The sequence below is a fragment of the Protomyctophum parallelum genome, assembly GCF_964188405.1.
Source record: "Protomyctophum parallelum genome assembly, chromosome: 17".
Classification (NCBI taxonomy): Eukaryota; Metazoa; Chordata; class Actinopteri; order Myctophiformes; family Myctophidae; genus Protomyctophum; species Protomyctophum parallelum.
In genome coordinates, this window is record NC_139719.1 from 1,496,075 (window position 1) to 1,512,400 (window position 16,326).

At 39.8% G+C, this 16,326-nt stretch overlaps 1 protein-coding gene across 1 annotated transcript in view; it reads left to right on the forward strand.

Annotated features, from left to right (window-relative positions):
* Positions 1-16,326, forward strand: part of LOC310874101 (NACHT, LRR and PYD domains-containing protein 3-like) — a 43,965-nt gene that overhangs the window by 12,426 nt on the left and 15,213 nt on the right. The window contains exons 7-12 of the mRNA XM_083786776.1: positions 322-430; positions 4,315-4,523; positions 7,634-7,810; positions 8,874-9,038; positions 9,814-9,978; positions 10,456-10,701. Coding sequence (XP_083642902.1) covers positions 322-430; positions 4,315-4,523; positions 7,634-7,810; positions 8,874-9,038; positions 9,814-9,978; positions 10,456-10,701 — 1,071 coding nt within the window. The remainder of the gene's footprint in view (positions 1-321; positions 431-4,314; positions 4,524-7,633; positions 7,811-8,873; positions 9,039-9,813; positions 9,979-10,455; positions 10,702-16,326) is intronic.

Consider the following 16,326-nt stretch of genomic DNA (forward strand, 5'->3'; position numbering starts at 1 on the left):
AAGGGGTGTGGCCTGACATGGCAAGTTCTGAGATACTGGGTAGCAACTGGTTGAAACCAGTTACGTTGACTGGCCAAGCAGTGTCTCGACCTTGGACAAGGCAGGGGAGTGGAAAGCAGAGGAGTGTACACAGCTGCACGGCCTCTCACAATGTAACATGTTAAAATGAAAAATAAGGGGGATTGTATATGAACAGAGAATATAATTATTCCTTATCAAATGCCTACAATTCTTCCTTGTCAGGGTATTGGGTCCTCAGTTCAAATAATTGTTATTATTAAAGATTATTAAGATAATCTCTTATTTAATCTGCATTCACAGATTTGCTGGCTGTAAACTCAGAAAGACAGACGTTGAAGCTGTGTCTTCAGCTCTCAGCTCTAATCCTTCCTATTTGAGAGAATTGGACCTCAGTGAAAACGACCTGCAGGACTCAGGACTCTGTGCTTCACTGAAGAGCCCACACTGTAGACTGGAAGTTTTAAAGTAAGATACATTTACCACATTTATTTTGATCATTTCTGTTTTATTATATACTGTATTATGTGAATATAATATGAATGCTGTGGTGAGAATGTATTAATAAGCTTGATATTGAACGTGTAATATCCCTTTAAAGGACAACTTTAGTTTTTTTCAACCAAGGTTCATGTTTTAGGTTGTTATTAGAGAAAGTAAAAGATGAGTGTTAAAACATTTTCGTTTGCTGCTTTCTTTAGTTTTAGGGATTTTAGCCGTTTTTGACAGGGGGGCGGGGGCATTCGAGCATGGGGCTAAATATGTATTCTTTTACAAAACTTTATAGCGATTTATTTTTTTATTATTTACCATAGTCCTACTAGACCGCAAGAAATGACATCTGGCCACAAAAGATCACAGGATCTACTGAATGTGAAGGTAGCCTACTGGGGGGAAGCCACACTGTGTGTCATAGGCTCAATATGTCAGTTTGACACATTCAGTAGATCCTGTGATCTTTTGTGGCCAGATGTAATTTATTGGGGTCTAGTAGACATAATAAAAAAAGAAATCGCTATGACATTTTGTAAAGAAATACATATTTAGCCCCATGCTCGAATGCCCCCGCCCCCCTGTCAAAAACAGCTAAAATCCCTAAAACGAAAGAAAGCAGCAAATGAAAAAAGAATTACACTCACCTTTTACTTTCTCTAATGACAAACTAAAACATGAATCTTGGTTGAAAAAAACTAAAGTTGTCCTTTAAGGCAAATGTATAGGCTACTTCGACATACAACGTAGTTGTGCACCGAAAATAGCTGATCTACAAGCTCACTGTCTCCAAATGTCTTAATGCTAAGGGTGGGATCTATGTTTGTTCTCTACATGTAAAGTGTCTTGAGACAACTTATTGTGAGTCGACACTTTAATAAAATTGAACTGAATTGAATCACAGCTTGTGAGCTTGCAGATCGGCAATTTTCGACGTCCAACCCCTTGTAGCTACACCACAGTTATCGAGCTTTACCGTGGTACGCATTAATACATAATCAATAGTCTGCATCTACCTACTGTACTAATCAATTGAATGTCACAGACGAAAAACAGTCTAAGTCCACACTATTGATCCATAATGTATAAATTATAGATAAGGGTTCAGGACAACGAGGCCTTTTCGTGGAGGGGTCAGAATGAAATTTGGACTTAGACTGTTTTTCGTCTGTGGTACTCAATTATCATTCTATTAGTCTAGGTCTGTGGTTCCCAAACTGAGGGGGTCCCCAGAGGATAATCTTAATGTGCAGCATTGTTTTCTCACTGAACAGTAGACAAACCAACAGTATAAGTGTACAGTATACAGAGTATCTGTACATTTCTAAAGCCCAAACCACACCAAAGTGTTGGGTCGGGACAAAGTGTTTTTTTAAGATAAACCACACCAATGAAACTCATTGAGTTGCATTGGTGTGTTGATGTAAAAACAAAAACAAAAAGGTTTTGTCCCGACCCGACCATATGGTGTGGTTTAGGATTTAAGGTACAATTAAATTACTTTAAAAACATTTTAAAATCCAAATTGTCAAATATTACAGAAGAAAGTCGCTAACATTATGAAAATAGCTGATCTACAAGCTCACTGTGAGGCATTGTGAGCTTGTAGTTTGGCTATTTTCGTAATATGTATCAGTGAAACTGAAAGTAATGCCTATAATTCCAAGTACTTGTCAGGTAGGGGTCTCCCAAGTTCAGATATGATTATTTAGGTTTAATTTGTTTTGATTTATCTTATTTAATCTGCATTCACAGACTTGCTGGCTGTAAACTCAGAAAGACAGACGTTGAAGATGTGTCTTCAGCTCTCAGCTCTAATCCTTCCCATTTGAGAGAATTGGACCTCAGTGAAAACGACCTGCAGGACTCAGGACTCCGTGCTTCACTGAAGAGCCCACACTGTAGACTGGAAGTTCTAAAGTAAGATACATTTACCACATTTATTTTTATCACTTCTGTTTTATTATGTACTGTATTATGTGAATATAATATGAATGCTGTGGTGAGAATGTATTAATAAGCTTGATATTGAACGTGTAATATCCCTGTAAGGCAAATGTATAGGCTACTTTGACATACAACGTAGTTGCGCACCGAAAATAGCTGATCTACAAGCTCACTGTCTCCAAATGTCTTAATGCTAAGGGTGGGATCTATGTTGGTTCTCTACATGTAAAGTGTCTTGAGACAACTTATTGTGAGTCGACACTCTAATAAAATTATCAATGCTGTATAATGGCTGAATATCCATGGACAACTTAAGTTCAGTCAGACAACTCACGAATAGATTAAACAATATTTATTGAAGAATGAGTAATGAGTGTGCATATGATATTTGACTTGGCGTTCGGCTCTGCTGGATTTCTCCCTGCTCGGCAGATTAAGCAACATCATAAAACATAAGAGCAGGGAGATAGATATACAATAACCCCCCCATGGGGAGCATAGATAGCAGAGCCCACCGGTGGTGCTGGGGTGGTGGTGGGAGAAAACATCACATGCAACCGGGAACCATGAGCAGAGGAAGGCAGGAAGAGCATGGAGTCTAGTGAGCTTAAGTAGCCTGCCCACTTAGTCAGCTGACTGCCGCATCAGCGAATGACGTGAGAGACTTGCACACACGTATACTCCCACATAGTAATGCAGCATGTTAACCCCTTGAGTATAGTATGGGCCTTTGAGCAAGCAAGAACCTCCCTTGAGGTTGACTGACTGAACTGACTCCGCCGCTCCGTGTGCTGCGTTTGATTTCAGTCAGACAACTCACGAATAGATTAAACAATATTTATTGAAGAATGAGTAATGAGTGTGCATATGATATTTGACTTGGCGTTCGGCTCTGCTGGATTTCTCCCTGCTCGGCAGATTAAGCAACATCATAAAACATAAGAGCAGGGAGATAGATATACAATAACCCCCCAACACACATACCTTCGGTGAACTCTCACCGACGATCCGGGCAGGTGACCCACTATGAATGCACAGTGACGAAATGCAAATATGCATTTCTGGAGCCTGCACGGATTGCTAACCCCCCCAACAAAGCAGAACCGAGAACGCCCTACGGGAAGACTCAACCGATACACATCCGGGCAGATATCCCACTCGATAGTGACGAAATGCAACGGCTATGCATTTCTGGATCTTGCGCGGATATTTTAACTTTACGTGAGCTATGTGTAGCCATGACTGCAAGCCGTGAGGCTTATCTCTGAGAAAGTAATGTGTGGGGTGAAAGCCGGAATCAAAACCCATTTGGTTTGGAGTACAAGCATATACTAACCTTAAGCTTAAGCTGAAAAAGGCCTGCATGGCTGCGCTCGCCGATAGGCCATTCCTCTATGCCACTATAGAGGAATATTCTACGCTGCTTTCGCAGGGCTTACACATCCGGGCAGATGTCCCACTCGATAGTGACGAAATGCAACGGCTATGCATTTCTGGATCCTGCACGGATATTTTAACTTTACGTGAGCTACATGTAGCCATGACTGCATGGCGCATGCCATAGCCGTGAGGCTTACCTGAACTAATTCACAGATCTTACATGTAGTGCAACCATTAATGTTACCCCGACGTTCCTCTAACGCCAGAGTGAGGAACCACAATTACCCCGATGTTCCTTTAATGCCACTGTAGAGGAACATCAACAAACCATTATTAACATTAGCTTGAGACATGCCACCAATTGAACTACCCCCAGCGACCACCGTATATGAAGGTAATAAGATTACCATTCCTGATTGAATACAGCACTTGCACTCATTACATCCTGAATAAACAACTGAAAGCTCTTCCGATTAGATGCACATGAAGATGATTCATGGGCAGCTGAGGACCATTGGCCGAGTTTCAGGTGGCGACTGGTGCGTCAGCGTGGCAGTAGAATCGGGAGTAGCCAGGGAATTTTGGATCCGTCGTCCTGATGACACACTGCATGAGGTCACACAACTAACCAGGGGCGGCCTTGGGAATCTGGAGGCTCGTTTCGAGACCAGATATGAGGTCTCCATGTATACCTATGACATAATTATCCTGTTGGGTTAAGGTTAGGGTTACACTTGGATACATTGGTTACATTTTCCTAATGCTGTTACTCAATACTATAGTGGCACTGAGCGACATCAAATCAATTACTGATCTGAATACAACTGGCAGAGTACATTCCCAAGACTGCACCGGGGAAACCACAACCGATAGGTCGCACAAGCACTGCGACACGGAAGCCAAGCTTGCTGCGAACATAGACATAGTCTATGGCTGCCTTCCTTCAACCCAGATCCTCTCACGGATAAGTGATGAATTATTGCTTACGAGTTCAATTTAGAGCTCCTGGCAGTGGATGTTAGCTGTGCAGAGATGAAGCAACGCAGCGAGCTGCTAACCTACCACCTTCTGAAACATCTTCAGTCCCATGAAGCAACTGCCATTACCTAATCCCACTCAAGGACTGATCAACAGAACATACAATATGAATCTGAGACATTAAAAGTGACAAATGGGCAATGGGACGCACGGTGACAAGACGCTATATACGTATACGTATATATTTATCTGAACTTCTAACCTCAAAGAGAGTGAGGAGGGTATACACTAGAGAGACTAGACCGACAGCTAGATAGGCTTGAGGAGCGGACGGAGGCAGCAGTTTGTTAAGGCTTTCAGCTCTTCTCCAAGACAGCTCAACCCGTATAGAGAAGCTGAGACATGATACCACGACAGAGGAAGCACTAATTAAATGCCCATTAAGAAATACATCCAAAATAAACAGCTAGAAACTAATATGACACTATGACACTTGACATGAGATTACTGCAAATGCAATTTGCAATCTTAACCTACTTTAATATGACACTGCACATAACTGAATCGATTGAGATGAATTAACAATAACTTATGTTATGATACTGTCCTGAATGGAAACATGGAAAACTTTAAGAATAATAACTATGCCACATATAAATTCAAAACTGAAACATAATAAATCACATGGAGAAAGGGTGCTAGCTTTAGCATTAGTTTAGCATGAACAAACCCTCATGGCAATGAGGAAACCTCAACAACCACATGGCTACAAAGCAGTAAAGCACCAAATCTATAGAGATTGCCATGAAGGTAGTTAACTCACGGCAATACTTTCAAAGCACATATAAAAAGTGTTAAGTAATACTAGAGTAAGCAGAGTGTGACTGAAGTCTTGCTTCAAAATTAATGAAACTGGAGACAAACAGGCAGCAGAGTTGCCAGATCTTGAGAAATAAAGCAACTAGGTGTAGAACCATCTCATACCTAGGACTCACCACGTGAGAACTTAGTTTACAATATATATACCCTAATGACTACAATGACTTGAAACAATACATTTCATGGACAAGGTCATTTGGATCTATGACAGAACCCCAGAACAACAATTAACTACAGAAAACAAGCCCAAAGTTGCTTATAAAAGCGCATGTGGCAACCACTGCACATGAGTTGAGGACCCATAGCTGGAGGGGACAAACACTGCACCTGAGCTGAATTGGCAAAACATCAGCAAAATGAAAGCGTGGCTTTGACTGTAGACACTAGACACGTACCATATAACAATAGAAGCTGCAGCACTGTCTGTGCATCTGGCTTAATTACCAGAACAGGCTATTATGAAGCTTGTTGAAGCCACATAATCGAGCTCAGCAGCATTAGCAGAATCATATCAAACTTAATATTTTGCATACAACCTTCAGGCCCTTATCACAGCATGGACAGAAGCTGAGAAGCATAAATAAGCGGCAGTAGCTGCACACGCGGAAAGCAGCAGCAATAACCACGAGGAACAGAAAACATCACATACAACCAGGAACCATGAGCAGAGGAAGGCAGGAAGAGCATGGAGTCTAGTGAGCTTAAGTAGCCTGCCCACTTAGTCAGCTGACTGCCGCATCAGCGAATGACGTGAGAGACTTGCACACACGTATACTCCCACATAGTGATCATGTTAACCTCTTGAGCATAGTATGGGCCTTTGAGCAAGCAAGAACCTCCCTTGAGGTTGACTGACTGAACTGACTCCGCCGCTCCGCGTGCTGCGTTTGATTTATAAGCAACATAGTTTGTCTAAGCTCCAGATTCAATAATGCTATTTGAACTGCCACGGTTCTTTTAATTACTCCGTTAAAGGAGCATAAGTTAACAGTTGTTGCTTGTGAAAAAGATCAACATTAATAATATAAGACACTTCTCATATCTGTGCATATGTTTGATGCAACGTTTGGAGCTGCTCATTTCCTTTTCTTGGGTTAGCAAAAAAGCAAAGAAAAATGTACCACATTGGATAATTCTTTCATAATTCTTATACAAGCTCACAATGCTGCGATTGGCTATTTTCAGCAAAAATCTGTCATTATGACGGCATCAAGGCCCGCCACAATATATTTTAGTCGACTAAATCAACTGTAGATTTAGTCGACTAAAATCGTATGACATTTAGTCGACTAAAACTAGACTAAACACAAAAACATTCCAGGTGACTAAAATGTGACTAAAACTAAATGAAAGCTATTCAAGAGACTATGACTAAAACTAAAATCAAAATGTGCTGCCAAAAACAACACTGGACTTATAACATTGTGTATGCTATGAAATGTTATAATATTGTAGGTTATGAAATGTTATAACATTGTAGGTTATAAAATGTTATAATAGTGTATGTTATGATGCATGTTATAATATTGTAGGTTATGAAATGTTATAATATTGTAGGTTATGCAATATTATAATATTGGGGTAAATTCAAACTAAAAGTAAAGCCTACAGCTGTGGCCCAGCTTGAGGAGACAGGGAACAGAAATAGAGACTGAATGCTGGTCTCCAGCAGCTTGTTTGTAAAGCTTTTACACCGTTTAGGCAGTAAATATGCAATATTGTTGTTCAGTCTTCATTTCACTCCTTCAACTGCTGGTTGAAGTCTTTGATATCAAAATGTCTATCTTCCTCTGTACAGACCGTACAGTCATTCTGTATTGTCAAGTGGTGATATACAGTATCTCTGGATAACTAGATAGGATATGTTTTAGTTAACTTCAATGACAGTGAACTAGGTATCATTTGTTTTTATAATCTCTTATTTAATCTGCATTCACAGACTTGTTGGCTGTAAACTCAGGAAGACAGACGTTGAAGTTGTGGCTTCAGCTCTCAGCTCTAATCCTTCCCATTTAAGAGAATTGGACCTCAGTGAAAACGACCTGCAGGGCTCAGGACTAGTGGAGCTGCTCTGTGCTTCACTGAAGAGCCCACACTGTAGACTGGAAGTTCTAAAGTAAGATACATTTACCACATTTATTTTGATCACTTCTGTTTTATTATGTACTGTATTATGTGAATATAATATTAATGCTGTGGTGAGAATGTATCAATAAGCTTGACATTGAACGCGTAATATCCCTTTAAGGCAAATGTATAGGCTACTTCAACATACAACGTGGTTGCACACCGAAAATAGCTGATCTACAAGCTCACTGTCTCCAAATGTCTTAATGCTCTGGGATCTATGTTGGTTCTCTGCTCTACATGTAAAGTGTCTTGAGACAACTTGTTGTGAGCCGACACTTTAATAAAATTGAACTGAATTGAATCACAGCACGTCGAGGACACAACACTTGTGAGCTTGCAGATCGGCTATTTTCGACGTTCAACCCCTTGTAGCTACGCCACAGTTATCGAGCTTTACCGTGGTAGGCATTAATACGTAATCAATAGTCTGCATCTACCTACTGTACTAATCAATTATCATTATATTAGTCTAGGTCTGTGGTTCCCAAACTGAGGGTCTGGACCCCCAAGGGGGTCCCCAGAGGATTAGCTTAATGTGCAGCATTGTTTTCTCACTGAACAGTAGACAAACCAACAGTATAAGTGTACAGTATACAGGGTATCTGTACATTTCTAAAGCCCAAACCACACCAAAGGGTTGGGTCGGGACAAAGTGTTTTTTTTTAAGATAAACCACACCAATGAAACTCATTGAGTTGCATTGGTGTGGTTGATGTAAAAACAAAAAGAAAGAAAAGGTTTTGTCCCGACCCGACCCTTTGGTCTGGTTTAGGATTCAAGGTACAATTAAATTACTTTTAAAACCTTTTTAAAACCAAATTGTCAAATATTACGGAAGAAAGTCACAAACATTGTGAAAATAGCTGATCTACAAGCTCACTGTGAGGCATTGTGAGCTTGTAGTTTGGCTATTTTCATAATATGTATCAGTGAAACTGAAAGGAATGCCTATAATTCCAAGTTCTTGTCAGGTAGGGGTCTCCCAAGTTCAGATATGATTATTTAGGTTTCATTTGTTTTGATTTATCTTATTTAATCTGCATTCACAGACTTGCTGGCTGTAAACTCAGAAAGACAGACGTTGAAGATGTGTCTTCAGCTCTCAGCTCTAATCCTTCCCATTTGAGAGAATTGGACCTCAGTGAAAACGACCTGCAGGACTCAGGACTCTGTGCTTCACTGAAGAGCCCACACTGTAGACTGGAAGTTATAAAGTAAGATACATTTACCACATTTATTTTGATCACTTCTGTTTTATTATGTACTGTATTATGTGAATATAATATGATTGATGTGGTGAGAATATTAATAAGCTTGATATCATGCAGGTAACCCAAGTTTATGGGCCTGAGTAGATAAAATTACCCAAATATGTTTGAAAGTGTAATAATCCTTTAAGGCAAATGTATAAGCTTCTGAGCTACTTCATCATACAACTGGATTACACACCATAAACAGCTGATGTACAAACTCACAACGCGTTGAGGACGCAACGCTTGTGAGCTTGTAGATTGTCTATTTTATGCGTGCGACCCGTTGTAGCTATGCCACAGTTATCAAGCTTTACCGAGGTACACAACAGATCAACACATAATCAATATCCTGCATCTACCTACTGTACCAATCAAATATCATTATGTTAGTCTATGCCTGTGGTTCCCAAACTGAGGGTCTGGACCCCCAAGGGGGTCCCCAGATGATTAGCTTAATGTGCAACTAGTGTGGTTTCTCACTCAACAGTAAACACACCAACATACAGTTTAAGTGTATACAGACTATAGTATCTGCACATTTCTAAAGGTACAATTTAATGACTTTTAAAACATTTTTAAAACCAATTTGGTAAATTGGCGAATATTACGTTATCTGTGCAGCCGAGCCAAACTAAATTAAATGCCTTCTTGATTGTCAGGGTATTGGGTCCTCAGTCCAAATACCTTTTTAGGTATAATTAGTTTTGATAATCTCTTATTTAATCTGCATTCACAGACTTGCTGGCTGTAAACTCAGAAAGACAGACGTTGAAGATGTGTCTTCAGCTCTCAGCTCTAATCCTTCCCATTTGAGAGAATTGGACCTCAGTGAAAACGACCTGCAAGACTCAGGACTCTGTGCTTCACTGAAGAGCCCACACTGTAGACTGGAAGTTCTAAAGTAAGATAGATTTACCACATTTATTTTGATCACTTTATCACTGTTTTATTATGTACTGTATTATGTGAATATAATATGAATGCTGTGGTGAGAATGTATTAATAAGCTTGATCGTGTAATATCCCTTTAAGGCAAATGTATAGGCTACTTCGACATACAACGTGGTTGCGCACCGAAAATAGCTGATCTAAAAGCTCACTGTCTCCAAATGCTCAGGGTGGGATCTATGTTGGTTCTTTGCTCTACATGTAAAATGTATTGAGACAACTTGTTGTGAGTCGACACTTTAATAAAATTGAACTGAATTGAATCACAGCGCGGCGAGGACACAACACTTGTGAGCTTGCAGATCGGCTATTTTCGACGTTCAACCCCTTTTAGCTATGCCACAGTTATCAAGCTTTACCGTGGTACGCATTAATACGTAATCAATAATCTGCATCTACCTACTGTACTAATCTATTATCACTCTATTAGTCTAGGTCTGTGGTTCCCAAACTGTCTGATGGAGATGAACGACCACTCACTACATCAGAAGATCCAACAGTTCCTGAAGTCAGAGAACAGAACAGAGAAACTGTCTGAGACCCAGTGTTCAGCTCTGGCCGTCATGCTGCAGATGTCAGAGGAGGTTCTGGAAGAGTTGGACCTGGACAAATACAACACATCAGAGGAGGGGCGAAGGAGACTGATCCCAGCTGTGAGGAACTGCAGAAAGGCTCGGTTAGTAGTCAAGTGAATAGAAACATCCTAGAGTCAATCTGCCATTACAGTTAACACTATAATTATAAATGAAGGTTGGCATAAAAGTTGTCTGCATTTCAAATAGTGATTAGTGGTATTGTGTGGTATTATGGGTATTGTGTGTATTGTCTGCATTGTTCTGCATTGTTCCACACCCCTTTTAACACCATAAAAGACAGCCAAAATATCCAACGTTAAACCCGCTTCACTGTAGTGAAAGCACTCAGTAGAACAAGTTGAAAGGTGTCACTCACAGATCTATAAGCATACAATGCTTTGCATCGCAACACATTGACAGCTTGTAAGTCTGGTTAATTATCAAAGAGAGTCCCTCGATGCGATGTAATATAAAAAACAGCCAAAGCTTTTGAAAGTGGTTGTTCAGATTTATAGTTTGCTACGATTTCTTTGCTAATTGATAACATATCGTGCTACCTATCCCTCTGAAAGGGAAGCAACTTCACATAGGGTCAAATGTATTTACTCAAATCTCAGGCCATTCGCAACCTAAAATAACCTAACTCCTTGTCTTTATATATTTTTATTATGATGATTTCATAAACATACATTTAACACAATGAGCTTAGCTCTTTTAGATCGGGTTAGTTGTTATCCCTTGTTCAGGCCTTTGATTAGTTAGTAGCTTTTGATTAGGTAAAAAACCTGAATGATGAGACAGAATTCATAATACATTTGTCAGTTTAACAGGTTTACAGCACAACACATAGATAGCATTATTCATAGTTATTGCATGAATTCATATTTACATTGGTCAATGTGAGGCTGCGTTTGGTCGCTGTGCAGTGTAATACACAGCCGGTTCATCGTGCACGATGTACACAGGTTGGACCCCTCTTTGCTTAGGATCTGGTCCAAGAAACACACGCTAGGCTATTTAAGTGATTGGCTGTTGTTCAGCCCCAGGAAGCATTTGGGCTGTGGTACCAGGAAGTGAATCCAGCACACATGTGGTCGCCGTGTGCTCAACATGCTCTCAAGGAGAGTGGACCCCCGCTGTGAGTTGAAAGGAAGTTCCTTATCAGATCCCCTGCTGTGAACAGGGTTTGGGAGCCCCTTGGGAAAGGACATTTTAACCTCCTCATAGTCTTTTGTATGACTATACTTTTTGACTGATTATAGATCAGTTCGACCCATGACATTACTGCTTTACAATAATTATATTCTATGGATTATTATGACTTGTTAGTAGTTTTAGTAACAGTTGGTGCTTCTACTGAATCTTCCCTTTGAGAGAGACAGTAGTGTCCCATTTCACACCTCTATGTTAACTCAGCAAGTCAGGGTTTGCTCTGGGGTCAGAGGCCCAGTGACAATTTTGTACTGAGACATTATTTAATCCCAATAATAACGCTGAGCGTCATACTCAGCGCCACAGTGGTACAAAGTCGACCTAGAGGGAAAGGCCATGGAGTCACTTAATCTGTAGGGTCCATCCTCCAGGGACCATGTGTGTGATATGATCTGTAGGGTCCATCCTCCAGGGACCATGTGTGTGATATGATCTGTAGGGTCCATCCTCCAGGGACCATGTGTGTGATATGATCTGTAGGGTCCATCCTCCAGGGACCATGTGTGTGATATGATCTGAAGGGTCCATCCTCCAGGGACCATGTGTGTGTCATCATCTGTCTAGCATGAAGGTGCACAACACACATCCTGGCAATAATTTAAAGATAATGTTGTCCTCAGTGTATTAGCTGGCGAATGCAATTATCAATGCTGTATAATGGCTGAATATCCATGGACAACTTAAGTTATAAGCAACATAGTTTGTCTAAGCTCCAGATTCAATAATGATATTTGAACTGCCACAGTTCTTTTAATTACTCCGTTAAAGGAGCATAAGTTAACAGTTGTTGCTTGTGAAAAGGATCAATATTAATAATATAAGACACTTCTTATGTCTGTGCAATGTTTGGAGCTGCTCATTTCCTTTTCTTGGGTTAACAAAAAAGCAAAGAAAAATGTACCACATTGAATAATTCTTTCATAATTCTTAAACAAGCTCACAATGCTGCGACCTGTTGTGAGCTTGTAGATCGACTATTTTCAGCCAGTCATGACGACATCAAGGCCCGCCACAATACATTTTAGTTGACTAAATCAACTGTAGATTTAGTCGACTAAAATCTTATGACATTTAGTCGACTAAAACTAGTAAGTAAGTAGCCATGCCGAGCCATGAGGCCCATAGGGCAGGAGCCTATCTCCTGTTTCTGTAGCGTGAGGCAGCTTGATGTACAAGTACACCCCCTGGACATGACGCTAGTATGTCGCAGGGACTTACCCCCAATCCAACCCTTGATGCTGAGTGTCAAGCAGGGAGGCACTGGGTCCCATTTAGAGTCTTTGGTATGACCCGGCCGGGGACCGAACCCCTACCTCCCAGTCTCAGGGCGGACACTCTAAAACTAAATGAAAGCTATTCAAGAGACTATGACAAAAACAAAAATCAAAATGTGCTGCCAAAAACAACACTGGACAGGACTTATAACATTGTGTATGTTATGAAATGTTATAATATTGTATATTATGAAATGTTATAATATTGTAGGTTATGAAATGTTATAATATTGTAGGTTATGAAATGTTATAATATTGTAGGTCAGGGTTCCCCAATTAATTTTCCTCAAGGGCCATATTTTGACTAGCGTACCAGGCTGGGGGCCGAGTCTGCACGCGCGAGGTCGAGGTCTTGCCCTGAAAATGAATTTTCAGGGCAAGACCCCATTTGAAAAGGATGCCCAGTTTGACATGCATAGGCTACTGACGCCCATTTAATGCCATTTATATCTAGGACCCTTAAAAAAAAAGAAAGAAAAAAAATATTTTTTTCTTCTTTTTTTTGTGGAAATTCTTTCATGGGCCACAAGGGGGCGCTCTGTGGGCCGCAAATGGCCCGCGGGCCGCCTATTGGGGAACCCTGTTGTAGGTTATGAAATGTTATAATATTGTAGGTTATGAAATGTTATAATATTGTAGGTTATGAAATGTTATAATATTGTATATTATGAAATGTTATAATATTGTAGGTTATGAAATGTTATAATATTGTAGGTTATGAAATGTTATAATATTGTAGGTTATGAAATGTTAAAATATTGGGGTCAATTCAAACTAACAGTAAAGCCTACAGCTGTGGCCCAGCCTGAGGAGACAGGGAACAGAAATAGAGACTGAATGCTGGTCTCCAGCAGCTTGTTTGTAACGCTTTTACAACGTTTAGGCAGTAAATATCCAATGTTGTTGTTCAGTCTTCATTTCACTCCTTCAACTGCTGGTTGAAGTATTTGATATAAAAATGTGTTGTCAAGTGGTGTCTATATCTCTGGATAACTAGATAGGAGATGTTTTAGTTAACTTCAATGACAGTGAACTAGGTATCATTTGTTTTTATAATCTCTTATTTAATCTGCATTTACAGACTTGTTGGCTGTAAACTCAGAAAGACAGACGTTGAAGTTGTGGCTGCAGCTCTCAGCTCTAATCCTTCCCATTTGAGAGAATTGGACCTCAGTGAAAACGACCTGCAAGACTCAGGACTCTGTGCTTCACTGAAGAGCCCACACTGTAGACTGGAAGTTCTAAAGTAAGATACATTTACCACATTTATTTGAATAACTTCTGTTTATTATGCACTGTATTATGTGAATATAATATGATTGCTGTAGTGAGAATATTAATAAGCTTGATATCATGCAGGTAACGCAAGCTTATGGGCCTGAGTAGATGTTAAAATTACCCAATTAGGTTTGAAAGTGTAATAATCCTTTAAGGCAAATGTATAAGCTTCTGAGCTACTTCGTCACACAACTGGATTACACACCATAAACAGCTGATGTACAAACTCACAACGCGTCGAGGACGCAACGCTGGTGAGCTTGTAGATTGTCTATTTTATATGTGCGACCCGTTGTAGCTACGCCACAGTTATCAAGCTTTACTGGGGTACGCAACAGATCAACACATAATCAATATCCTGCATCTACCTACTGTACCAATCAAATATCATTATATTAGTCTAGGCCTGTGGTTCCCAAACTGAGGGTCTGGACCCCCAAGGGGGTCCCCAGATGATTAGCTTAACTAGTGTGGTTTCTCACTCAACAGTTTAAGTGTATACAGACTAGTATCTGCACATTTCTAAAGGTACAATTTAATGACTTTTAAAACATTTTTAAAACCAATTTGGTAAATTGGCGAATATTACGGAAGACGCAAACACAACATGTATCTGTGCAGCCGAGTCAAACTAAATTAAATGCCTACAATTCTTGCTTGTCAGGGTATTCGGTATAATTTGTTTTGATAATCTCTTATTTAATCTGCATTCACAGATTTGCTGGCTGTAAACTCAGAAAGACAGACATTGAAGATGTGTCTTCAGCTCTCAGCTCTAATCCTTCCCATTTGAGAGAATTGGACCTCAGTGAAAACGACCTGCAGGACTCAGGACTCTGTGCTTCACTGAAGAGCCCACACTGTAGAGTGGAAGTTCTAAAGTAAGATAGATTTACCACATTTATTTTGATCACTTCTGTTTTATTATGTACTGTATTATGTGAATATAATATGAATGCTGTGGTGAGAATGTATTAATAAGCTTGATATTGATTGTGTAATATCCCTTTAAGGCAAATGTATAGGCTACTTCGACATGCAACGTGGTTGCGCACCGAAAATAGCTGATCTACAAGCTCACTGTCTCCAAATGTCTTAATGCTCAGGGTGGGATCTATGTTGGTTCTCTGCTCTACATGTAAAATGTCTTGAGACAACTTGTTGTGAGTCGACACTTTAATAAAATTGAACTGAATTGAATCACAGCGCGGCGAGGACACAACACTTGTGTGCTTGCAGATCGGCTATTTTCGACGTTCAACCCCTTGTAGCTACGCCACAGTTATCGAGCTTTACGCATTAATACGTAATCAATAGTCTGCATCTACCTACTGTACTAATCAATTATCACTCTATTAGTCTAGGTCTGTGGTTCCCAAATGTACCACATTGGATAATTCTTTCATAATTCTTATACAAGCTCACAATGCTGCGATTGGCTATTTTCAGCAAAAATCTGTCATTATGACGGCATCAAGGCCCGCCACAATACATTTTAGTCAAATAAATCAACTGTAGATTTAGTCGACTAAAACTTATGACATTTAGTCGACTAAAACTAGACTAAACACTAAAACATTCCAGGTGACTAAAATGTGACTAAAACTAAATGAAAGCTATTCAAGAGACTATGACTAAAACTAAAATCAATGCTGCCAAAACAACACTGGACTTATAACATTGTGTAGGTTATGAAATGTTATAATATTGTAGGTTATTAAATGTTATAATATTGTAGGTTATGATGCATGTTATAATATTGTAGGTTATTAAATGTTATAATATTATAGGTTATGAAATGGTATAATATTGTAGGTTATGAAATGTTATAATAGTGTAGGTTATGATGCATGTTATAATATTGGGGTCAAGTCAAACTAACAGTAAAGCCTACAGCTGTGGCCCAGCCTGAGGAGACAGGGAACAGAAATAGAGACTGAATGCTGGTCTCCAGCAGCTTGT